Below are 26,524 nucleotides of genomic sequence, written 5' to 3'. Positions count from 1 at the left end.
TTGATGGCTCCAATTTTGTCTTGTACTCGCAGATGGGTTGATGTGCAGCATCAGAAGTTGAGAGAACAAGGCATATCTATGACTTTTACCTTGGAGGAAAGACCAGCAGAAGGCGGAGCAAGTGTAAGTGAAGGTAATCTTAATACCAAGAATGCAAGCGAAGGCAACCTCCGAAGTGTAAGTGAAGGCAATCCCCATCCTAGAGGCTCAAAGAGAAAAGAGAGACCTGAGAAAAGAGAATCCTCCAAGAAGAAGCAAGAAGCCAACCGAGATCGTTCATCCGGCACATCTTCTCGACAAGAGAAGAGGACACTTGAAATGGAGGAGTCTATGGAATCAATGGTACAGAACGATAAACAGGAAGAAGGACAGGCAACTCAACGCTCATCAAACCAATCTCTCCAAGTCAATGAGCTACATGAAGACAAGAATGATAACGAAGTGACATCTCCTCTCAGAGAAGAAGAAACATTGCTTAAGGAGATACAAGTCAGAGAAACAAGATCCGCCATTCCAGATTGGTTAAAGGAGAGACTGACAAGGGTGATTGTAATTGAGGACGAAGATAATGTGATTGATTTAGAGAGCCTTGTCGGAAATTCTCAGGAAATGACAGAAAGGAGGAAGGCCACTAAAATGTCCAAGATGATCAGAGATGAGACAGGATCCAGGAAATTACAGATAGCTACACCAGCAGTGGACAAGTATGAGGGTGAAATCCTTGCAGAGGAATATGATGTAGAGACATTTGAGCTCGGTCCACTCACAACCGAACAGACACTGGATGAGGCCACCGATTCATTTGAAGCATTGAAAGACAAGCTTAGGGAAGAAATGGAGAAAAATAGAAAGCTTGAGAGAGAGGTCGGTGCATGGAGAACATATTTCAGCCATCTCAATCAGCCTTTGGGACGTCAGGATCCAGCAAGATCGCCCGTACAAGCACTTCCCCTTCAATCAATTGGTGAGGCAGAGAGAGTCAGGAGTTTGGTCCAGCTTATGAGCTCTTGGATTGACAAGTCTCATACAGTTGCTATGGAATTTGCAACAAGGATGATGCAGACTATTCACCGAGCTATCCAGGTTCTTGAGATTATCCACAATTTGATGATAACGGTAGCCGCCTTTGCTCATACTAAAGATGTTATCATTCCTGTCCTGCAAGTAATCAGACAAACATCAAGAAAAGTCCTAACACAAGAAAAGATAGTGGATGGTGGACCTCATAGTTTACTTCAGTGGTCGACTTTACTCCAGATGAAGGAAGTTCTCTTTGAGGACATTAGTACTAGATGCAATCATGTTGAGGAGGTTATCCACCCGATCCAGGATAGAGTGTTTGAGGTACTACGTACCATTCTTGGCAGGAGGATCGAAGTTGAGACAGATGTAGATTTGCAGGAATTAGAAGAAAGAGTCAAGGTCATCTTTTGCAAAGATGAAAATGTTATTACAGATGAGCAACGGGACCAGATGTTTGCTACCATGCTCCTGATTGAAAAGACCAAAGAACTTGAACCTGAATGGGACGCTGCTCTTCTCAAGGCTTTCGATTAGGTCATCCACTTGGAAGAACGAATGAGGAATCTTCCCGAGATTCCAATTGCTGAGATCGAAGGAATCGTATCCAGATTCATTGCATATGCTAAGAAGGAGCATTGGAAAGGGAATAAGATTCTAGAAGAAAGGTTGTTATAGATGACATGGCATCTTAATTGTCATTGGTCTATGTCTCCTAGATTTTTGTGCCAAAATTTAATATTTGGCTATGCATTTAATATTGTTCAGTAAAAAGGGGACTATTTGTAATAAACCCTAATTAGGGTTTAGGTGTCATAATCTTGTGATCTTCTTTTTTGATCTGGACCGTTCATTGTAATTGAGGATGCTATATATACCTTCATTTCTTTTCATTTTAGATAGAGAGAGAAAAACTAGAAATTAGTGATTAGAGATTAGCAATTTGATAGAAGCAAGTATTTTGTAGCAAGATTGAGCTTTGAAGAAGGAATTTCAAACAATTGTTGTTCATGATGGCTTTGAGATCAATAAAATATTGAAGTTATGGTGTTTTATTGCAATTCTTGTGGTTATCTTCATGGTTGTTCATTTTCTTGGATCATTCTCAATCAAAATAGTGTTTTTTTTAATTTGAAGGACAAAGTGTTGGACTTGATCGTCTGTGAGGTTCACTTTCCAAACCACTAGCTTCTTGCTGATTGTAGGAACGCCTTGCGTGGTCAACTGGATCAATTTGAATCACTTAAACTTTCAATCATTGTCGTATCTTGGACATGTGCCTTTGTGGTAGTGTTTATGACCCTTGATGAATTGAAAAAATCATTTGTTACCTTAGAAGATCGCATCAATTTCAATTGAGTTGTTACTTTATGGCAATATTGAAGTTGGTAGAATCTCGCCAAGTCTCGTCCACATTGAGTCATTCTTAGGATTAGATTAGACTTTATCTCTTGCAAGCCCTACTCTTTTGATCTTTTTGAGAACTTGTTAGTATTAGGAAATCCTGTTCCTGCAGTTCGGATTTGGCGTAAGACCCCTTGATGAAACAGCAATCACAACGACCACTGGTGCTTATCCACACGTAGAGACCCTACTTAAAAGAACATTGAAGTCACCCTAACTGATCCTTCTTGCGATATCTTCAGCAGTTAGAGATTTTATTCAAGAGAGGATAAGGTACCCTTGGGTATTTTATTCTGTGTTAGGCAGTGTACAAAATACACGTCAACACTACCATAGACCTGTAATAACTCTGATTTATAGTCGGAGATTCATCCTCTTTACTAAGTTTACACCTGTCACCATAGGTGTACTAACATGATGACAGTGTTCCATTCTAAACCTTTTCAGCATCTCCCTTATATACTTGGTTTGGGAAATAAAGATACCTTTTTCAGTTTGATATATTTGCAATCCCAAAAAGAAAGACAAATCTCTTAGCATAGACATTTCAAACTCATTCTTCATATAAGCTGCAAATTCCTTGCACATACCTATACAGTCACTGCCAAAGATTAGATCATCAACGCAAACCACTACAATCAACATATGTTTAACTTCCTGTTTCACGTAAAGGTTGCTGTCCGCTACTCCTTTTCGAAAGCCCTGCTGCTGCAAGTACTTATCCAACCTGTCATACCATGCACGTGGAGCCTATTTAAGGCCATACCGTGCCTTTTTCAGCTTGCATACATAGTCATGTTTGTTAGATAAAACAAATCCATCAGGCTGTTCAATATATACAGCCTCACTTAAATTACCATTCAGAAAAGTAGATTTTACACTTATCTGAAACACTTTAAAACCTTTGAAAGAAGCAAAAGCAAGGAATATTCTAATTGCTTCAAGACGTGCAATGGGAGCAGAATTTTCATCATTACTGTACCTTCCACCTAAGCATACCCTTTGCAAACTAACCATGCTTTGTTTCTCACTACTTGACCTTTATCGAACTTGTTCCTAAAGACCCTTTTTGTGCCTATCACATTTTTATCCTTGGGTCTAGGGACAAGTTCCCATGCCTCACTTTTCTATATTTGGTCAAGTTCCTCCTTCATGGCTGCTATCCAATGCTTGTCTTCAATTGCTTCTTCAAAACACTTAAGTTCAATCATAGACAGCAAAGAGACAACAAAGAGACATCTTCATCTTCAAAATAATTGACATTTCTTCTAGTAGCTCTAGTTCTATTTTCAGGTAAGATTTGATCAATAGGGTGATTTCTTTGCACAAATTTAGGAGTCTTAAAGATAGTCTTACCATGATCACTATCTAATTCATTCTCAAAATTTGTACCTATTGTTCCAAATTGCAAACTAGAAGGAGAGGTATTTGTTCCTCCTGATTGAGCATTCTTAGGACTGTTTTGCACATTATCACTTGCTGTTCTAGTTTGTGTGTGTGAAGATGAAGGTTGAATGGCACCTCTTGTTTCCTCATTTTGAACACTGCTTTCACCATTTCCATTCTTACCACAAGTGTTAGTAAGCTCATGAACTTTAACATTGACACTTTCTACAATCTTATGCAATCTTTTATCGAAACACCTATAAGCTTTACTTTTAGATGAGTAGCCCAGAAAGATACCTTCATCTGATCTAGGATCAAATTTACCTAGATTATCATCATCTCTTTTTATAAAATAGGGGCTACCAAAATTTTTAAAATACCTTATAGTTGCTGGTTTATCTTTCCATAGCTCATAGGGAGTTTTGTTATACTTTGCTCTCAACAAACTTCTATTCTGAATATAAACAGCTGTATGAACAACCTCTCTCCAAAAAGTGTTACCAACTTTTGCCTCATTCATCATGCTTCGGGCCATTTCTTGAATCGTTCTATTTTTCCTCTCCACCACACCATTCTGGTGAGGTTTTCTAGGTGCTGAAACCTATTTCTTAATTCCATTTTTCTCACAGAAACTAACAAACTCGTTAGAGGTAAATTCACCACCATTATTAGAACGTAAACACTTGTCTTTCAAATGCTTTTCATTCTCAACTAAAATCTTAAAAGCTTTAAATTTTTCTAAAGCTTCAGATTTCTTTTTCAAAAATGTCACCCAAGTCATGCGAGAAAAATACATAAAATATTTTTCACCTTGTAAACTTGTTGTCCTAGTAGGTCCACATAAGTCAGTATGAATTAACTCAAGTGGTTTAGTACTGGATAAGTCTTTAGATTCAAAACTTGTTCTAGATCTGTATAAAACTGCAACATCCTTTTATCGAACCAATCTGCCATTTCCAGCCACTGATCCAAACGAAGTCATGATATATCTGCAACAGGCTCTTAAATACTGCAAATACATATTCTTCAATAGATATATCTGACAGTCTTTGCAAACAATGTCTACTAGTTTTTCAAGCTTTGACATGTCTCTAACAACTTCTTTCTTGCTGATTTGAATCGAATTATCAAAATTCATATGCCCAAGTCTCCTGTGCCACAACCAAGTTTCATCAAACTGACTTAAACAACACTTTTCAACATTAGAATCATCAAGAATGTAAAGATTATTTACTACTCTAGTTGCATTAGCAATAAGCTTTCCACTTTTACTTACAACACAACAGTCTGAATTAAAAACAAGATCATATCCTTGATCACATATATGACTAACACTCAACAGGTTGTGTTTTAAACCTTTAACATATAGAACATTTTCAACTTTAGTTTCTCCATCATTTAAGACAAGAGTCCTATACCTGCAACTCTTGCTGAAGAGTTACCTCCATTCATTCTTCTAAGGGTCTGAAATTTGCTCGTCACCAGTCATATGCCTAGAACAACCACTATTAACACACCAGATGTCTTTCTCATTTTGTGCTAGAAAAGTAGTTTGTACAACTAAAGACATTTCTGAACTTGGCTTCTCCTTTTTCTTCCAAACTTTGATATTTTCCTTTTGCATTCATCTTTTTAGATGAATCTATCAAAACTCTTATACAAAAGTTTGCAGAATGACCAAGGTTATTGCACTTATAACAAACAATATTATAATTTCTTAGAGGAGCAAAAGGATTTTGATTTACAAAACTGAAATTTCTTCTAGGAAATATTTTGCAATTTACAACTTTGTGACCAAAATAGTTGCAAGAAAAACAGTAACCATAAAAATAGGCATTGTTAGATCTAGTTTTATGAATTTGTTCAGCATTAGACTTCAATTGTTTACCTTCAGAAGATTTTGAACATTGACCTTCTTCATGGCCAACTCCACTCTTGTCAAGATACTGTTTTTGAGAACTCAACAAACCATCCAGAGTTAGATTACCTTTTTGAAAAGTGTTTTCATTACTAAACTATTGTGAGGATTTTTCAAACTTTCTCAATGAGACAACTTCATTTTCAAGTTTTTCACATTCAAGCTCCTTGTCCTTAAGATGTTTTCTAAGACTTTCTTCAAGCTTCTTGGCTTCTTCAATCTGCACTTTAAGATCTTCAATTTGTCTTTCAGTAACCTCTAATGCAACCACTTTTTTAGAAACCTTGTTACCTTCCTCTTGTAGCAGCATTTTTAGACTCTGTTTCTTCTTTCATAGCTTCTTAATTTCATTGAGGGCAGAAATAAGTTGTTCCAAATCAACTTCGACTTCTTCATCATTTTCAGACAAAGTTTCTTCTACAACCATGAATGAAATTTCATCATTTAGAGACTCTCCTTCACTAGCTTTTCAAATGAGCTGCTATCCTCTTTCGAATAGAGACTTCTTTTAGAGTAACGAAACTTTTTGCCTTTCTTCAAGAATTTTTTCTTGCTGTTCCTGTGTTCATTTTCATAACTGCTGTCCTCTTCCTTTTTGTAAGGACATTTGAAGCAAAGTGTCGTTTCTTTCCATAGTTAAAACATGTTAAAGACAACTTGCCCTTAAATTCACCAAAACTCTTCTTAGATTTTCTTACAAAAAGAGCTTCTTCACCATCATTTTCTTCCTTTGAACTACCACTAGATGCATGACTTTTCTCTTTACCCTTCTTCAATACTTTTAAGGCAGTTTCCCTTTTTGAAGATGCTTTAGCATTCCTTCTCATTTCATAAACTGTCAAGTTCCTATGCAACTTATCAATTGTAAACTTATCAAGTTCAACCATCTCTTCAATCGTTGAAACTTTAACATCAAATCTTAAGGGCAGTGATCTTAAGATTTTTGAACAACAATTTTATCATCCAACTTCTCTCTCAAACCTTTCAAGGAATTAACCACTTATCTACTCTTAAGAAATATGTTGCTATGCTCTCCTCCTCTCGCATTTTGAGACTTTCAAACGACATTCTATGTGTTTGAAGTGTTGCATTTTTAACCTTCGCGTCTCCTTCATATGCATTCTGAAGTTTTTCCCACATACCCTAAGCCGAGTCACAATGCATGACTTTAACAAACTCTGAAGGTGTGTAGCCATGAACAAGACTCATCCGGACATCAAAACCTAGAGGCATGATATAAGTTTTCATATGAACACTTCAAAATGAATAGTTTGACCCATCAAATAGGGGAGCTTGGTTGGTTGCTAGACCTTCTAGGGCATTCATTTTAAACTATTAGAATCAAATCTTTAGGCTTTCAAGCTTTGACAGAAGATGACTGGCTTTGATACCAATTGAAAAACAACTTAGAAATACTGAGAGGGGGGTGGTGAATCAGTATTTCATAAACTTTTAGAAGACCAAAAGGACCAAATTACAACATAACTTACTGAAATGAAAGGCAGAATATTCAGAGAGACAACACAAGGATTATCTCGTGGAAAACCCTCTCAGGTAAAAAACCACAGCAAAATTAACTTCCATTAATGAAGAATGGTTTCCAACCCAAGATTACAAGAAAAGCTTCAACTCAAAATATGAGCACCTACTCAAAACATTAGAGGCTCCAACCTCCCCTTTTAAAGCACCAACTCAATACACCCAAATAGCTAGATTGAGAGCAAAATTACAAATGAGACCTCAGTCTTTTACTGCATAAGATGAGTATAGAACTTCAAAACAGCATGCACAAGACCATCAAAATACAAGAAATATTAATACAATATGATCTGTATAAAACTGCAACATCCTTTTATTGAATCAATCTGCCATTTCTAGCCACTGAGCCAAACGAAGTCATGATATATCTGCAGCATGCTCTCAAACACTGCAAATACGTATTCTTCAATAGATTCAATCTCTAATCCAAAGGTCTTGGTATTTATATTCTGAAAATGATATATATCACTTTATAGACAATGCTGAAGAGTATATGTCAGCAACTCCATAGAAGAACGTTCCAACATACAAAGAAACAAATACTCACTGACCCTATATTCAAAATCGACTACACTGTGCATCTGTATTCTTACAATCACACACTCAAAATAAAAATCGCACATCATAAACTGAATCGCAAACCATTACATCCATACAGAGCAGCTTGGACTTTTCAGAAATGCATAACCACAACTGTAAGTCTGCTCCTCCTTTTAAAACAACGCATTATATGATGTATCATTTTCCCATTTTTCACTGACTTGGCATAGAGTGCAATATTACTTCAAAAGTTTTACGAGCTTTGCAAAAACAAAAAACTTATCTTCTCGACAAGGCACACATAAGTTAACCAACTTTTTTAATGCACAACAAGGAATAATTTAAACTACTTAATCTGTAACAACAAACCTGAAGAAAATGCCAGCACACCTGTTAAGTTTTGGATCAGAGGTTTAAAACAAAAAATGAAAATTCTGAAGTATAAGAATTATATCCCTGATATAATTCAATAGATATATCTGATATGCTGAGAATATGATTAGACTGGAGACCTACATACTTCCTTCTAGTCGCCGTCTTTCACAAATGTATACAATCTGACCATTTAGGATTGCAGGTTGTATATATATAGCATATATATCATCAACGATTTACACAGCAGATATGGTGGATTGATTTCCTTGTATGATCACACAGCAAATACGATTTGTATCTTCAGAAAATTTACTATATTCGAGTCACAAGGTAGGTATCATCTAATCACAACTTACGTTTCATTCAATCTCCTAATGCTTAGATAAAGGGACCTATATATACCCTAGAATGAGAGTTGAAATGACACGACTAGATAATAAGGAATATGACCACTCCAAAGGGTACGTTGTTTCAACAGCCTCAAAAGATAATTAATACTAATCCGTTAGTCAAAGGATAACTAACAATTTATTACATAGAAATGAATTAGAACTAGTTAGAGAAATAAACAATTAGATCACTGATATAAGACAGTGATACATGCACTAATAATTAATAATTAATAATTAAGATAGCAGACAGGAGAAAGATGCTGCTATAACATCAACACTCCCTCTTAGCTAGGGAGATATCTTTCCAAATATCCATGTCATGGAGTCTCTCAACATGACACTCACAATGGTGACACCCATTTGTGAAAGAAAGTTCATCACGGAGTCACTCAACTTGATGTCCACCATGGCTACTCCCATGTGTTGAAAAGAATATGTGCACAGGTGCCCATCACAGAGTCACTCAACGTGATGTTGTCATGGAGTCACTCAACATGACGTCCACCATGGCTACTCCCATGTGTGGAAAGGAATATGTGCACAAGTGCCCATCACGGAATCACTCAATGTGATGTCATCATGGAGTCACTCAACATGATGTCCACCATGGCTACTCCCATGTGTGGAAAAACACAAGAACAAAGGATTCATCACGAAGTCTCTCAACATGATGTTGTCATGGAGTCTCTCAACATGACATCCACCATGGCTCTTCCAGAGGGTGGATAGAACCACATCTCCATCTCAGAGATGGACAAGGGCTTTCACCTCAAATTCCTCCATCTTGGAGAAAAATGCATTAACAAGGGCTTTCACCTCAAATTTCTCCGTTGCAGAGAAAAATGCATTAACAAGAGCTTTCACCTCAAATTTCTCCGTCTCAAAGAAAAATGCATTAACAAGGGCTTTCACCTAAAATTTCTTTGCTCAGACAAAAATGCTTTAACAAGGGCTTTCACCTCAAATTTCTTCGTCTCAGAGAAAAATGCATTAACAACAGATAACACAAATTGATGATGCTAAGCCTCTCTCTCCGCAAGGGCTTCAAGTACTACTATCAACCTCCTGACCTTTTCGTTTAAGCTTGCCTCTGTTGGTTTGTCATACTCCCTCTAAATGTCAATTCCTCCTCTTCGAAGAAACTGATTGACGTTAGAATAAGAAACCTTCTGAATCAACTTTAGAGCTTGGCTCCTTCTGAGATGTCCCCATGGCAATTTCCGTAGTAGAAGCAACTTGTGTAGGTCTTAATTTGCAATCTCGAGCAAAGTGACCATACTTGTCACACCTAAAACACTGAATGTGAGAGAAATCCTTCTTCGGATTTGGGGCAGAATCTGATTCTCTGTCTCTATTCCTTTTTCTTCTTTTGCCTCTTTCTCTAGAAGTATGTGTAGCAAGAACTTGATTTTCTACATCATGATGGTTTTGCCCAATTCCTCTTGCTGCCAACTTGGACTCTTCTTGAATACAATCAGCTCGAAGGCTATCAAACTTGGGCGACTGAGATCTCCCACTAATGCTTTGGATGAAGGGCTCCCAAGATTGGGGAAGACCATTTAGTGCCAACATAACAAGATCTCTGTCTGCAATTATGTCCCCAATAGCGCTCAACTGATCTCTCAAATCAGCAATCTTCATAAAGAATGAGATGACTGAATCTTCTTTATCCATTTTTACATGGTGAAGTTGTTGTCTCAAAGCAAGGGCTTTGCTGGTGTTGTTGATCTCATACATGCCTTTTAGACTATCAAACATTTCTTTAGCCAACTTCGACTTGGAGATGATCGGTACTAGGTGATTCATCACAGAGTCTATCAAGATCTTCCTAGCTTTCGTGCCATTCTTCTTCCATTGTGTTTTCTCAGTCTCATCGGAAGGCTCGGGCACTTCTTTCTCCACGGACTCGAGAATATTGTTTTCTTCTAATGCAATTAGAACTCTAAACTTCCAAGAAGCGAAGTTAGAGGCACCATCAAGTCTATCTTCTACGTTGAGTCCGTTCACCATTCTTGATGCTAACATAGATGTCCTAAGGAGAAAATAAGAGTATTTTGGTGTTTAACTAATTCTGATCACGATCTTTTCTTAAGCCTGCTCTAATACCATGTTAAGTTTTGGATCAGAGATTTAAAACAAAAAATAAAAATTCAGAAGTATAAGAATTATATCCCTGATATAATATAATAGATATATCTGATATGCTGAGAATATGATTCGACAGGAGACCTACACACTTCCTTCTAGTCGCTGTCTTTCACAAATGTATACAATCTGAATATTTAGGATTGCAGGTTGTATACACATAGCATATATATCATCAACGATTTACACAGCAGATATGGCGGATTGATTTCCACGTATGATCACACAGCAAATACGATTTGTATCTTCAGCAAATTTACTATATTCGAGTCACAAGGTATGTATCATCTAATCACAGCATACATTTCATTCAATCTCCTAATGCTTCGATAAAGGGACCTATATATACCCGATCAATGAGAGTTGAAATGACACAACTAGATAATAAGGAATATGACCACTCCAAAGGGTACATTGATTCAACAGCCTCAAAAGATAATTAATACTAATCCGTTAGTCAAAGGATAACTAACAATTTATTACGTAGAAATGAAGTAGAACTAGTTAGAGAAATAAACAATTAGATCGATGATATAAGACACCGATACATGTACTAATAATTAATAATTAATAATTAAGATAGCAGACAGGAGAAAGATATCTCCTGCTGCTATAAAATTAACAACACCAACTGTTAGAAACACACTTATTAATCATTCTGTCGCTACACAGAAAAGGGCCAACTCCTCAGCAGCTGTCACACCTTACCAGCAAAACTAATCACTTCACGCAGGTCTGGAAGAAAAAAAATGATACCTTTCCAGTAGCATACATGTGTGTCCAGAACATATATATGTTTTTTTGCTTAATAAATCGTTTTCATAACATCTTGCCTTTTTTTTTTTTAAATCGACATCTGAAGATGTCTTTACACATACCCAACCAAAATCTTCGACTTTCCAAAAAAAAACGCATACAGACTGCAGGCACAATCATTCATAAAAAAAACGTTTAAATAGAAGCCATAATCACCATCACCAAAAGCAAGATTACAGCGCACAAAAACTGAGCATCGAATGTTAGAAAGAAAAAGGATGTAAGAAAAATGCCTTTGTCAGAACCTTCAGACACCTGTCAATACACACCCAGAGATATATGCTGAATGCAAAACAAACTCACTACAGTATTTGCAGCCAAACATTCAACACTTGGAATTTATACAACTGTAAACACAGTGTACCATACTTTCCACATGAAAGCTCAGAAACTCAATCAAAACAAAAATGTGACAACCAGCTGTAGCCTCCATGACCTTGAATATTTAACTTTGACATCAATGACAACATACATAATACATCTTTGATGAGCAATTTTTCAATGCTTTGATGATTGCTTTTTTATGCTTCTTGGTCTTTCTCTGCCCAAAAGTCCTTCGACTTTGTCTCATTCTTAGGGGTTTCATTTATTTCCTCCAACCAAACTTGGTTTGTAATATTGATGCATGCTTCTTTAGTTAAGGGAAGCTTTTCAATAGTCTCCATCCATTCTTCCAGTCCTTCGACTTTGTCTCATTCTTAGGGGTTTCATTTATTTCCTCCAACCAAATTTGGTTTGTAATATTGATGCATGCTTCTATAGGTAAGGGAAGGTTTTCAATAGTCTCCATCCATTCTTCCTCTGTATTGTTGTTCATAGTGAGTTGAATATTTTGATGTCTTTGCTCTTGACTATGGATCCAATTCTTGCTTCTACTTTTAGTTAGGCTTTGATTTTGAACTTGCACTAATGGAGTCTCTTTGGCTACTTCCCATAGTTGTCTTCTCTGTTCTCTTTGCTTCACGAACCTTAGAGATCCTCTAATCTCTTGGTCCTGACTAAGGGCATTAATGTCTTAAATTGGATACAACGTATTTAAGGCAATGGCACTAATGTTTACTTCTTTATTTGATAAAACTAGTATATGCATAAATGAATATAAAAAACAATGCAATTCAAATAGAGTAACAAAAGTATATCTTTATTAATGTGAAATTCTTTCACAGAAGTAGACTAGGGATGATCAACCATTGATTGTACTAGTTTTTTCTGATTACAAGTAGCCTATTTAAAGTCTGAATGGTTGCCAAGTAGAACACAACCATTGACACCACTAACAACTACCCGCAGGAGAATAAATAAATAAAAAACATTCAGACACAAACAAATCAATAAAGCATTACAAAGCCATTTTACACTAACTACATTTATCCCTTCTTTTGTTGATACTAAGATTTTAGATTGGGATGAATCACATGATAATATTGTCTGAGGTTGGGATGGAGTGGTAATTTGTAACACCTGCCTATGAAACTATAATTTCTATCCAGTCCTCTCTATAATCTCTTCCTCAATCTGCCTGAATTGTCTTCATGGAGCCTGTTGTAATGAATAACAAGACTGAGAGGAATTATTGTGTTGTTAATAATGTCAGGTCTTGATAATGTATATCAATGGATTAGTTTGATCTATAGGGCCGTCTTCCAGTTAACACAAATCACATATCCAGTTCACAACTCTCTTCTTCTCCATCTTAAGTTGGAATGCTTGATGAAGAGTGTAAAACCTCCAAGTTAGTTCAGGCTTCTGATAAGCAGAATGCAGAATACTCAGACCTGGTACTGGAGAAGTCAAACTAGCCTATTGTTGTTACTTTTGCTTAGGCGTGACCCCATATTCTTGAACTAACTCACTCAATCTATTTTAGTTTCAATGCATCTATTGCCTTAAGAATTTGCATGCATTCAGATCATAGTTCCTCGCCAGGACTCGCCAGTGACCCTAACCGAGTCTCAGGGACGCGGGACTCTCCAGGACTCGCTCTAGGCAAGACTCATTAGAAATTGGTTTTTTTGCCGAGTCCTGCCTAGTTTTTGCCGAGTCCCAAGTCAGGTCAGCCTTGCCGAGTCTGCGCCGAGTCCGAGTCTCGTTTTTATGATTCAGATAAACAGTCCATGATGCAGTTTGGGCAACTCAATCAGTCTAACTTGATTCAAAATTTCAAACACTCCGTTATCAAACTAGCTACAACAAATGATATTACGAATAGCCCAGAATATTAAAAATCATTCTAGCTTTGTGAATAATGTCCAAAAATGAACATACAGATTGTAGTATTGTACAATCATTGTTTGGCATGCTTTTAGAACCGAGTAGATTAATGTAGAAGCACAATTACCATGATATGGTAGTTTTGGATTATAATTTGAGAGTTTATCTCTTTTTCCAAGGAAGGGTTTTTGTCTGGTACGAAATTTCTATCAAAGTTCTAATATCATGAATGATTTTGTAATATTCATGCATTATTTCTAATAATGAGATTCTTAATTGAATTTGAAATTCATTTATTCTATATGATTTACAGGCTGAAATCATTAGGATGGCTGAAGAAAAGCAAAAACTTCAAAGTCAGGCAAGTTAGGGTATCATGCTCAATGAAGTTTCTCATCCGCATTACTGAATTCAGTGAAAACTGAAGATCACAAATTTATCTCTTTATTTGATCATTTATATTCTTGTGATAAATTAAGTACTTTAGGTTTCTATTCTTTTTAATTTGAAATGAATGTCTTCTAAAGCGTTGATTTATTTACTTTCATTATACATTGACAAATTCAGGACATCAATTGGTCTTATTCATGTGCTGAATTTTTACATTCCTTGTAAATTTTAAATAAATTCTTAACTTGTTAGCAATCAGGTTCTTGCAGTTAGAAGAGCTTAATAGTCTCTTAGGAGATGTGGGAGGAAAAATCCATTCACAACAAAATTATTTTGATGATCCCATCAACATTGAAAGGAGAAATGCAGTAAAAGAAGCTATGCTACATGCTTGGACCTCCTATGAAAAGTATGCATGGGGCTTTGACGAACTTCAGGTTTGCTTCAAGTACTTATTCTGGAGAGAATACTTTTTTGTGGGTAGTAAGCTATGCTGTTATTGGTTGTATTTGTAGCTTTTCTAAGCAGATTGTGACTTATTATATTACTATTACTAGCACATCATGCATGATGATCTCTATATTTATTAGCAGTTTGAGTTGTGTTTGTCCATGAATATTAGTTTTGTTATTGTAGTTAATTTATTTGATTATAGCTATGTAGGGCTTAAATATTATTGAACGTATTTCTGTTCTTATGCTTCAGAATGTCTTGTAGACTTTGCTTTGCTGATGTGAATATGAATGAGAGCATTCTACTAGTACTAACCTTCAAATTGGACAGCCTTTATTCACAACTATCTTATGGCTTGTAGTATTATGCATTATATCGGTCTTCAATGATAACTTTCTGTTTTTTGGATGGAATGAGAACGGTACTAAACTGAGTTTCTTTTTTCTCTGTTGGTGGTTTTGGGATGTAACCTACTGTTATTGTTTGTCAAGGATCACTTCTAAAGTTTAAGGTGAAAGTAAATGACTTGTTTCCTTTGCTTGAAACCTTGGTGAGTCTTTGCCATAAATTTAAGGATAAAGTGTGGTGGTAAATGTCATGGAAATGTTATGATAAGCTCATTATTCAAGTTGTTCCATCTTTACCTTTTTTTTTTACTTGGAATGTGAAGGCTGCTTAACCTGTGTATAAAAAGAACACTCAGCTTTTGCAGCACATATTATTCTTTTGAATTTCTTGTAACCCTTGATATGGTCATTTAGTCTCATATTTGTGTTGCAGGCCTGCATAGCTGGTTAGATTCTTGATATAAACGCATCACCATTTTGCAGAATTCTCTGCAATCTCACATCCCATAAAACTATTAAAATTCATATCCTGGCAGTTTATGCCAATCAGGATTTTCATGGCTTTTAGAATTGCTTCTCCTTTCTGTGAATGGTGTTGAATATCTTGTTGAGTATTGTCTCTGTTCCTCATCCCCTTGAAATAGTCATCAAGTGGTAGTTTAGTTAAGATTTTTGCATCTTAGTAACAATCACTTCATTCATCTTAAATCTTTCGTATGACGGTTTGTTAAGGATCTTTTGCTCCTTGCTTTTTCCCTTACAGATTAGTTCTATCATGGATGGTCCAGTCTTTTTATTTTTGTATATTTCACCAGCTACATGAGCTATATGCCTTGAAGGCCCTCAAACACATTGCTAGGATAGTCCCATATGCTTGCTAGAGTCAACTGTTAACTATTTCCAGCATCCATAGTTCTCCAGTGTTTAATTTAGTAATTTCCAAGTTACTGGGTTTGCTGGGCTTGTAGTACTGCTCCAATCTTATTTTTCTTCTTCTTCACCAAGTTGTAAGATGATTTAAACTCAGTGTTGAGGAAATGTTAGTGCTCAAGGTGTGATATGCACATTACATCCTAATAATTGAATTTATTACACATAATTTAGTAGATATTGACATGTGATACAGAGATGATACGTCATGTTACAATGAATGGTGACCTTGATCATCTTCTCTTATCAAGATAGGTAAATCGACATTTGTGATAGAGGGGGCCATGTGATGCCCTTAATCACCCTCTTATAACCATGTATTGTTAGGTTTTGGAGTATTGGACTCCATGCATAACCTTTGACTAATCATTAGTAGTTTCTAGATGTTCTAATTTGTATGAACCAGCCTGATTAGGGGTTGAACCAAACCTAATTTGAGCTATAAATAGGAGATAGACTTCAATTCTCTTGGATAAAAAGATCAACCAGATTGGTCATTTACTGGAATGATACTGACCATAACTTGGGCAAGGCCGGTTTACATTGGTAGGAGCCTACTTAGTGGTCAGTTATTAATAGATTAACTAAAAAAAACAAACTATATTTAACTGTATATAAGAAGTTCCAAGTGTCAAATAGGATAAAGTTTTTGCTTCTACTGTTAATGTATTCTTTTGATTGTAACTTGATAGCTATGTATTTTATTGCTCTATCTGATAAAATAAATACATTAATTAATAATAGAGATGACAATGCATACTAGATACAGAAGCAAATTATATGTGTATTTGCATATGAAATTATTACAGAAGAAGACCAGAGATTGTCAGCCAAGGGTCTGAGTCGATCCTACTATATCATACTGCTTTCTTTGGTGACACGCAATCTATTTAAAAGACTTGATGATTGCCAAGAGGAATACAAGCGTTAACCAACCAATGCTTATAAGTACTAAAGTGACAAACAATACATAGTCAGATAACCAATATTATCGAAACATAATAACAGACATTGTATACTAACTACATCATCATCCCCCCCCCCAAAAAAAAAAAATAAAAAAAAAATAGAGAAAATGTCATCCTCTAGATGACAACTAAACATTAAATAACATTAGGGAAGACTTTCAAAACTGATGATGATATTGTAGATAGGGATCTGTAAACAAACTTGGAAGTGTACTTTGCAAACTCAGACTTGTAGTGTACTTGGCAAATCAAATAAGTGCAGTGGGGTTCTAGGGGAAATGCCCCAACTGGGTCAAGGGGCAGCACCTCCAATGGGATTGAAGGGCAGTGCCCTGCTGCCCTCATGGGGTCCAGGGATGCCAAGCTCGAAATAAGACCTTTAAAACCATATAGACCTTCATGGTGCACATCTTTTTATTGATTTTTTTAGGGGCAAAAAATACTGATAGAACCCAAAAACAAAGATTTTGAAGTGTTTAACCAACATATCCAACACAGTAAAGTCTGATGTTTCTTGAAGAATCCACTTCGCCATACTATTGCAAAATCACATTCCTCCCTTATCCATACAATGTTTGTAGGTGAATTCAATATCCATATAGTTGTAGAATTACCTTGTATGATAGAAATATGTTACTTTATTGGTTGTATGATGTAGAGGGAAGAAGGAGCTAGTTGTATGATGCAAGATATCGTAGACAGGAGGATCATATGATTTGAATATTATTCCGTTCTTGCTGTAAGGTTTGATGTGCTTCCTTTGCCCATAAATGTTGTACAATGTGATTTACTCCCTTGGCCTAGAGATGTCGTATGATAGAAATAAGTTGGCGTACCTTGTAATCACCAACCAAGAAGTTGGGTCATACAAGATGGTTTCCCTTTGCTAGATGTTATAGGGTATGGAGGCCTTGTCGTACACTCTGACCATATGAAGCTTTTGCCATCCGTACAAAATGCTTGTAGATGATAGGCCGGATGATATGAAGAATTGCTGCTTTTAATTGTTGTGCAATGCACTCAAGGAAGTTTGTGAAGAGTTGTACAATACACATAGAGGGTGAATGCTGTATGATGTTGTCCAAGGATAGCCATGCAATACAAGTTGATGGAAACCATATGATCTGCACAAGATGGGGACGTTGTACTTTATATTTTGTTCCCTTTGTTGAGTGAAGTTGCACTTTTTGGTACTGTGTGGTGTGATACCATTTGCAGTACAATGTGAAACTTCAGTCGTACTATGTAGCTTGGCCATATGACATAATATAACCATTTAATATAGTTGGGTTGTGTAATCAAACTTTTTATGTAATTGGGCCTTATGTTATTTTCTCCTTCAATTGTCAAATAATATTTCTTGCCTCTTCCTTTCCACCTTTGCCTTATTTTCTATTTTTTTATCTTTTTCTATACATTTTTTGTGAAGTTGATCTAACCTGACTAATATTTATACGCTCCATGTTAAATATTTATCTCTTAGTACTTTGAGATGTACCATTCATATTTCACGTTCTTTTGCAAAGTTGAACACCTCTATTGCAAACCATGGATTGCATTTTGCACACAAATTGTCTAGCTTTTTAAAATCATTTTCCATCGGTAGCTCTTCGCAAACAGTTGTAGCTTTGAGAAAATTACAAGTTGACGAAAATAATTCATAATCTTCCATTCGCCAATGAAATAGGCCAAAGAGAGAATTTGTTTCATCCTTCGGACATGACTTTATCTCCAAAATTCCTTCATCATTTGGTTCCCTCGGAGCCTGATTTTCCCTCCATTTTTCTCCGGAATTCGAATTTGATGAATTGGAGGAAGCCACTTCTTCACTTACGACTTGGTTCTTTAAATCAATTACATACTTCTAACCCTTGTTTTCAATTGAGATTGTATTCTTTTTCCAATCGTGATCGGCTTTCCAATAATGCATTGTATACTTTTTTCCTAAATGAAATGACCACAAAGTTCAACAAAAATGCTTGGGTTCATTAATTACCTTCTTTCTCATTAAAACTCCAAGTACCTTAATACCTTGTTGATCTACACCCACTAGTTGAAAAGTTGGGAGCCAAATGGTCATCTTGCCAAAACTTCTCCAAGTGTCTTTCAGAAGTATGTTCATGCCAAGGCCACTATCAACAATTGTATTGGTGAAATTCCTTCCAAGGATCTCCATATTCACCACTGCTGGTTTCTTTGTCACGTTGAGTGTTATAACATTGAATCAATGACTCAGTCGCTCGATAGTGGAGATTTGGTTATTGGATCTTCATTCTCATCAAATTCCAATTGGGTCATAGCATGCACCATCTCATTCTCCCTCGATACAATAGCATTTTGAAGTTAAGGAATACTTTGTAATAAATCCACTACTTTAATTTGTAAGGTAGTTTCAAGTACTTGCCTTGTAATTTTTTTCTTGGATTGTAATTGATTTGTTACCATATTTGAGTTTGTGTTTGAGTGGCGACATTCATTATCCATAGAATTCTCCATTTTGACCCTTCCTTCACGAAGCCTTTCTTTTTTGGTACTTGGGTTCAGGTACATAGCCTTCTTTGCTTGGGCATGAGTAATGGCTAGTACTTCATTTTCCTTTCAGCATCAATCAGGTTGATGCTAAGCTTTTGTTTCGAACATCTAGTGTCTTCATGGTCTCCAAGTCCACACCATTTGTACAATGATTGCGCTTTGTCTTGCTTGTTCTTGCAATCTCTCGCGAAGTGTCCCCATTTGCTACATTGTCAGCATTGTATAACAGGGTGTTCTTTGGGGTCATATCGTATTTGGTTTTGACATCCTCTTTGATTTCAATAACTGCCTAGAGATGCATTTGTGGCTTCAATGCAGTGGACTGCTCTCCCTGTGTAAAGAGTACTTGTGTATGCCTAGTTTTCAAATTGTATGGGCAAAATGAAGTACACTGCAATGACATTGAGTAGTGGCCTATTTTGCAGTATCGTGCATAAAAAATGGAAACACCTATTTCAGGTCATGCATCCTTGATTGCTCATCGGTGATGCCTCTATTGAAGCTTTCTCCTTGACCAATAAGGTGGTACACACCTTTTCGTTAGCAAGACCAATGTAATCAGTAGGTGCATTTCGAATTTCTGTCACCATATCCCGCCAATATGATGATCTAACAGGGTTGAAAGGACACCCATTGCCATAAATGCAATGAGCCCTCACCTCATTCGTAAAGGTATCAGCCTCTTTTATGGGAAATAAAGGATTATTCTCTTCTTGGAAAGATGGCGGAATGAAAGGATCTGGGCTATCCAGTTGTGTTAAACCAGTAGGAGTTTGCTGTTATCCTTTTGTGGAAAGGGAATGTGTTCTTTGCTTTGATATATTACTTACTATGTTGGCATTCTCTTGTTCTTTAATATATCCTATTATTTGTTGCTTTGGAAATCCATTTTATCTTGATTTGGACAAATTCTTATTATCAAGTTAGCTATAGCACATAGGTGGGCTTTCACTTGACTATAAGGGCTCTTATATTTATTCTCACATTGGTTACAATGCCAACTATAACCCATACTAAGAAGTTGTTCAATCACGGTTGAATATCGCTCAAGAGATGATGCTGCCTCAAGTTTAAATGAGCTCTCTAAATGTTGGGCCATTGAACTAGAAGTTTTAGCCATTTTGTTTGAACGTAACAAACACATATTACAAATTTACAATCTTATAACTTAAGAAAGTCAAGATTATAACCCATTTATAATGTAAAAAAGGTTTAAACTCATCTTTGATAGATATTTCTTCCCCATGTAGCTCTTTCTCTCTTGTTGTTGTATGTCTTTTTCTCCAGCAGCCTTCACCTTCAAAGAAAAATGTAGCAAGCTTCAAAAAAAGAACAATGGCAGTTCAGAAGCAAAAGTACTGTTTTTCTCACTTATGTTTGTGAAAAGAGGTAAAAGAAGTTAAGTGCCCTCAATTTAGGGGGAAATTAGATATATAGGATTTTTATTTAAAAAAAAAATGTTTTAATTTATTTTTTTTGCACTTTTTTGGCCAGGTGGCCTGTGGGTTTTCTTGGGTTTGCATAGGCTTAATCTGACTGGTGTGCCTGGGGTGGACCCTTGGCAAACCTAGAGCTGCCCCGGCCCTAAACTGGACCCATATGGGTATGGGGATATTTTTGTTTAATCCAACAACAGTTTTATCTCATGGAGTCAGATTCCTTGATCCCAGAGTTAAATGGATATCCTTATTAGGTTTAGGTGATGACTTTTGACTTTTGAGTGCCAATTGATAAGGTTATGTGTGACACGTATGTCATGCCCCATGTGAGATTAGGGCTTTATCCCACATGTCACAGCCTTAAATAGCCATTTAACCCACACCTTAGCAAATAGGGCCGACCTGAAGCGAAGGGGAAAAGGATAACAAAATAAAATTGCTATTTGCTAAGGAAATAAGCTGACCTATTGGTGTTATATTAAATTAAATCTATTTTAGGGCAGACCCTATCTTGGCACCCATGTAAGGATTTAAAAAATAAAAAAATAAATTTGCATTTAATAGGCCGACCCTAGTGTCTCTTGGTGGTGCTGGCCAACCTGCCCAGGTGGATTGCCACATTTAGAAAGTACAAAATTAAATTAAATTAAACTTAATCTGTTGCAAGGCCAACCCTCCTAAGAGAAGTTACCTCCTTTGGGCGAAGGGGTGTTCGGGGCTATATAAACAGATTAAGTGGAGGAATCAAACAGCATATATCCCCATGGAGGACAGAATCAGAGCAGGTCACAAATCCCAATGTACAAATTCATATAGCCTGCAGGGAAGATCAAATCAGAAAAGGCATCAATACAGAATAGGAGTTTTCATAAAAAACAATCAAGATCAGATCTGAACCTTGTTACTCTAGTCTCTTGTGTATGCAGAAATAGTTTTTCTATATCAGTTGTATGTAGATGTGAATATATATATTTATATTGGTTGTATGCAGATATGAATGTCTGAATTTAACATAAATATCTATGCATCTAATAATGTGAATTTCTGTCTGCAATAATCAATAATGTGGAAGGAAGGAAGGGAGTGCAAGGAGGGGGAATGGTGAAAGATTCCTCATTAGGCATGGTGCCTTGTAAAGATGGTTGAGGACCATTGGTTAAGGACCACAAGGCCATCTCATGATGATGGTTAAGAACCATCATTTAAGAACCACACGAGGCCAAGGAGGATAAGGTCCTGTCCATGGGCCTAGGGTTGAAGGTCAAGGGCACCCTATTGCAGCTCCCCTACTATCTCCACATTGAACAATTGTCGAAGCGAATCAATCATAAGAGGTGAGTGGTTGATATGATGGAGGGGAACGGTGTAAAGCCCTCACTAAGTACACCACCTCATGACGATGGTTAAGGACCATCAGTTAAGGACCACATGAGGCCACAAAGGATAAGGTCCTACTATTGGGCCTAGGGTAGAGGATACTTGGGGCACCTCATCATGTCTCCCAACACAACCCTCATTACGGTTAAGCTTCCATGTAATCATTGAGATTTGTTATGTAGATTGATACCTCATCTTATTCTTGAGTGAAGATTATATCTCTAACTATGTTTTGCCCTTGTTTCATTCTGGATTTGTGAATTTAGGGCAAAGTATAAGATGATCCCAAAAGGGGACATTACAACATACGACTTATATAATTATGTTACTTGTTATATTTAGTTTCTCTTATCAGAATATCAAAATTTACAGTTGAAAATGTCTTTTTCTTTGCAATCTGTTTGACTTAATCGGGACTATTTTTATATTGTAACAGCCTCAGTCAAGGAGAGGAGTAAATAACTTTGGGGGGCTTGGAGCAAGCATAATAGATTCTCTTGACACACTGTACATAATGGGACTAGATGAACAGTTCCAAAAAGCTAAAAGGTAGTGTTTAACCTTATTTGAAAGCTTCTTGTTGATTTAGTTTAATTTCATTGTTCCAAGGATTCAGAGGACATCGATGATTACTCCATTCAGTTTATTTTGAATCAAACATCTTAAATTGGTTTTGGATACTTCTTTGCAGTTGGATCACTTCACTGGATTTCAACAAAGGTGTCGATGCTAGTGTTTTTGAGACTACAATTAGGTTTGTCCATAATGCTGTGTCATACAATGTGCATTTAATTTGTTAATCTATCTTGAGTTTGTTGAAATGGATACCAAATTAGTCCATACTCAATAGTTGGAAATGAAAAATGTTCCTGCATGTAATGATTTATCTTGATTAGCAACAGACTTGCTGTTTTTGCAATTTGCATTCATTGTTTAGGCAATCTTATTGCTTTATGATTAGTGGTCTAATATTGTATCTTTCATATTCTTAAAATGCAGGGTGTTAGGGGGGCTTCTTAGTGCATATGATTTATCTGGCGATAACATATTTCTCGACAAGGCAAAACAAATTGCAGATAGACTGCTACCTGCTTGGGATACACCAACAGGGATACCTTATTCTTCTATCAATTTGGGTGATGGGCGTGCAAATAATCCAGGATGGACTGGGGTATGCTAGTTCATATATATAGTTACTTGATTTCTTTACCGCTGATGTTTGAGAGTACAATTCAGTGTTAAAAATGTTATTCCTTATGAAATCTCTCACAACACATGATTATTTTTCTGTACTTTATTATTTAGTTGTATGTTGTAGAAAGTTCAAGCTAACACAAATATTGAAAGTCAAACAGATCCTAGCAACACATATCTCCTCATGAGATTGCGGAGACTTTTGCAGGATCTGGCATCTTCGGTACAACTTGAGTTTGGTTGATGTTGGGGGTAGGGGGAAGTGGATAGGGTAAGGGTTGTGCACCTCAAAACAAAATAAGGTAAATGGCGATAAAAAAAAAATAATTTAACCATATTTACCTGGTAACCTTTCCTTCAAGTGAACAAAACACAAGAGGGAACACATTCAATGTTTCAGTGGGTTATATTTTTTGAATGTTATCCCTACCAGGTCTGCTAGAATTTATAATTTTTATTATTGAATTTAAAAGCAGGGCATTTTGTCATGTCTAACAATAATTCACACCTTCCCAAAAATCATTGACTTGCATCATTTTATCTGATGGCTGAATGATTCGTTTTTTTAAGGATTTACCTACTGGAAGTCACAGTGTGCACAAAGAGGAGGATTTCCTACCTATGGTTTTTAGTGGAATGATGTGCAATTAGAAATAAACCATGTCCTTGTCCTGCAAAATCAATTTAATAGGATAAGAAACTCAATCAAAGTATTATGCAGCTAAGTAAATCCTCAGATTAGCAATTGTTAATAAATTGCAAGTTGTAGCTGACTTGATTTATCATTGACTAATTGGTGGCTTATGTAATGCTATTCAATTTTCATTTACAGCTATAAGTGATTGGATTGATAGTTGAATTCATGAGCTTAGAAACCAAGTTCATGTCTGTGAAATCTGATGTTCTTTGAACCTCAACCAGGGAATACGATAAAAGAATGCTTGATGAAAGTATTCAACAAAGGAAAGTGTTTGCAGTCTCAATGTAGTTCAGCTAGTGAAACTGCATGAATCAGCTGTACCTTTCATTAGTATGATCTTAGACCTTTATGAGCAGTTATTAAGTTTTGGCTAGAATGTCTGTGTATCTCATGATCTGAATTCCTAGAGATTGAGATTTGTGCTCTACTACATTGGCTCTTGACTTAGAGGTGCTTCCTCAAAAGCAATGTGATGCTTTTTACTACACATTTCTTTATGAAAATGGGAATAATGCAATGATCTCGGTTTCCAGTGGGTCGACCTCCTCCTTTGCCAGTGCATTTTTTATTAGTAAATAAATAAAATTTCAAATAAATTGAAATTATAATAAATGTAATTATTAAGAATTTGTTTCCTGGGCCGACTTGCTTATATAGAGAAATATTATTAAATATTTGAGTTGGCACCTTTAGGCCGACCTTGTGTTAGTTTTGTGGCAGTTTGGGAAGAGCATTATAAATATGTGAATGTTGGGTGAAGAGAGGCATGAAAGAATTAGTTTGAAGAAAGCATTAAATGAATGCAACTTGGGTTGGAAACCTCAGTAACCCACTGAACTTTTGGACGCCAACCCAGGGGATTGGATTTTAGAGCAATCTTTCTTTAACAGGTGTTTTTGGTAGTGCCTAGCGTCAAACACTCAGACGCAAACCTGTGTAATTGGAGCCATTCGCGGGTGATAAGAAGACAAAACATGGGTTAGGATTGAGTGGGATATTAATTTCCTTTTGTCAACAACATAGCAAAGTAAAGTTCAAAGCATGAAGAGAGGGCTCAATGCTATCCTGTACAACCTTAATCAATCATTCTTGGGAGGTGGCCAAGTTCTGCATATTGATTTACAAACAACATTCACTGGGGATTTGTAAGTACTCATTAATCAATTTATGTGATTTGCCAATTGCTTGGCATCGGTGTAAGCCCGGGAGCAGTCCTCCTTTGTATTAATTATTGTTGAAGGTTAAACAATCTTGAAATATTTCTGTATATGAGAGTGTGTGATAAAACTGCTGCAAAGCAATGTCATTTGTATGTAAGATTGTAACGTAAACTCGGCAATGTTGTATACTGGAATGTGACTGATAAGATTGTATTTGAAGTTGGTGTATGAATCTAATTAATATTCCTGAAGATTTGCAAATTTTATTGTGACTAATTAATTTTCTTAGTATTTCCATTCGAAGTCATAAAATGGTATTCCAGTGGTATTAGAGCCTGGCTCCGTGCTAGCCTTAGGGTAATTGATGAGTGAGAGAGAATAACATTATCAGCAGCGTGAAAAAAAGAAGGGAACCGCCATGGGTGACAAGGAGGATGATAATACTGAAGCATTTGTTAGGGGAAATGAATGAAATAGCATGACAATCCATGAGATAGGTGGTCCAACTCCTAAGGGAGTTAGTCCAACTAGGGAGTACTGATAGGCCTGCACAAAATAGGGCTGAAGGGAGCAGTTCTGATGGAGAAAGGATTTCAGCTAGTGGTAGAAAGCTTCATATAATACTAGATCTTTCAGGGCTAAATTTTTGGAAAAGTAAGGAATAGCTAGATGAGAAGAAGAGTAAGCTGATCAGGTAAATGAAATGGATAGGCTTCATGACAAATGCAATGCCTTATGCATTCCCACTTGCAATGATGTGGCCTTCACAAAATTCTCTGAGATGAAAACAAGAGGTGGGCATAGGATGAGAAGGTACGAAGAAAGAAAAGATATTCAACGCCGATTGGGGAAGATGACTATTTCCACTTTTGATAGGATTGGTAATTCATTAGCAAGGGCTTGGTTGTAGAAATAGACACATACTTTTCATTAAACCCAATGTTTGCAGAGGAGGCTATAAAATTTGGTACTATACACCTTGAGGGGATATCCCTGAATGGTGGTATCATCATATGATAACCCAAGGGCACAATTCCATAACTATCATGGAGCACTTAAACCAAAGATTGATTGAGAGGTTTGAAAGGAAGGACCCAGAGAGTCAGAGACTCATTTCAGAGAGTTAACACAACTAAAGCAAGAGGGAAAGGTGGAAGACTTTGTAGTAGAGTTTCAGAGGCTAGTAATAATGATTTTTGATGTGTTAGAGAAAAGGCTTATAGTCTTCTTTATAGAAGGCCTAGTTGAACCTCTTAAAGGGTTAGTAAGGGCATTTAATCCAAGCACA

General features: G+C 36.4%; 1 protein-coding gene across 1 annotated transcript in view; it reads left to right on the top strand.

The window, feature by feature from the left end:
* LOC131073311 (mannosyl-oligosaccharide 1,2-alpha-mannosidase MNS1) overlaps nt 1-26,524 on the top strand; it is a 114,149-nt gene that overhangs the window by 37,769 nt on the left and 49,856 nt on the right. The window contains exons 2-6 of the mRNA XM_058009720.2: nt 14,060-14,107; nt 14,406-14,573; nt 22,619-22,731; nt 22,874-22,936; nt 23,182-23,353. Coding sequence (XP_057865703.2) covers nt 14,060-14,107; nt 14,406-14,573; nt 22,619-22,731; nt 22,874-22,936; nt 23,182-23,353 — 564 coding nt within the window. The remainder of the gene's footprint in view (nt 1-14,059; nt 14,108-14,405; nt 14,574-22,618; nt 22,732-22,873; nt 22,937-23,181; nt 23,354-26,524) is intronic.

Source organism: Cryptomeria japonica, chromosome 5, assembly GCF_030272615.1.
Source record: "Cryptomeria japonica chromosome 5, Sugi_1.0, whole genome shotgun sequence".
Taxonomy (NCBI): domain Eukaryota; kingdom Viridiplantae; phylum Streptophyta; class Pinopsida; order Cupressales; family Cupressaceae; genus Cryptomeria; species Cryptomeria japonica.
This window is presented reverse-complemented; position numbering and strand designations above follow the sequence as displayed.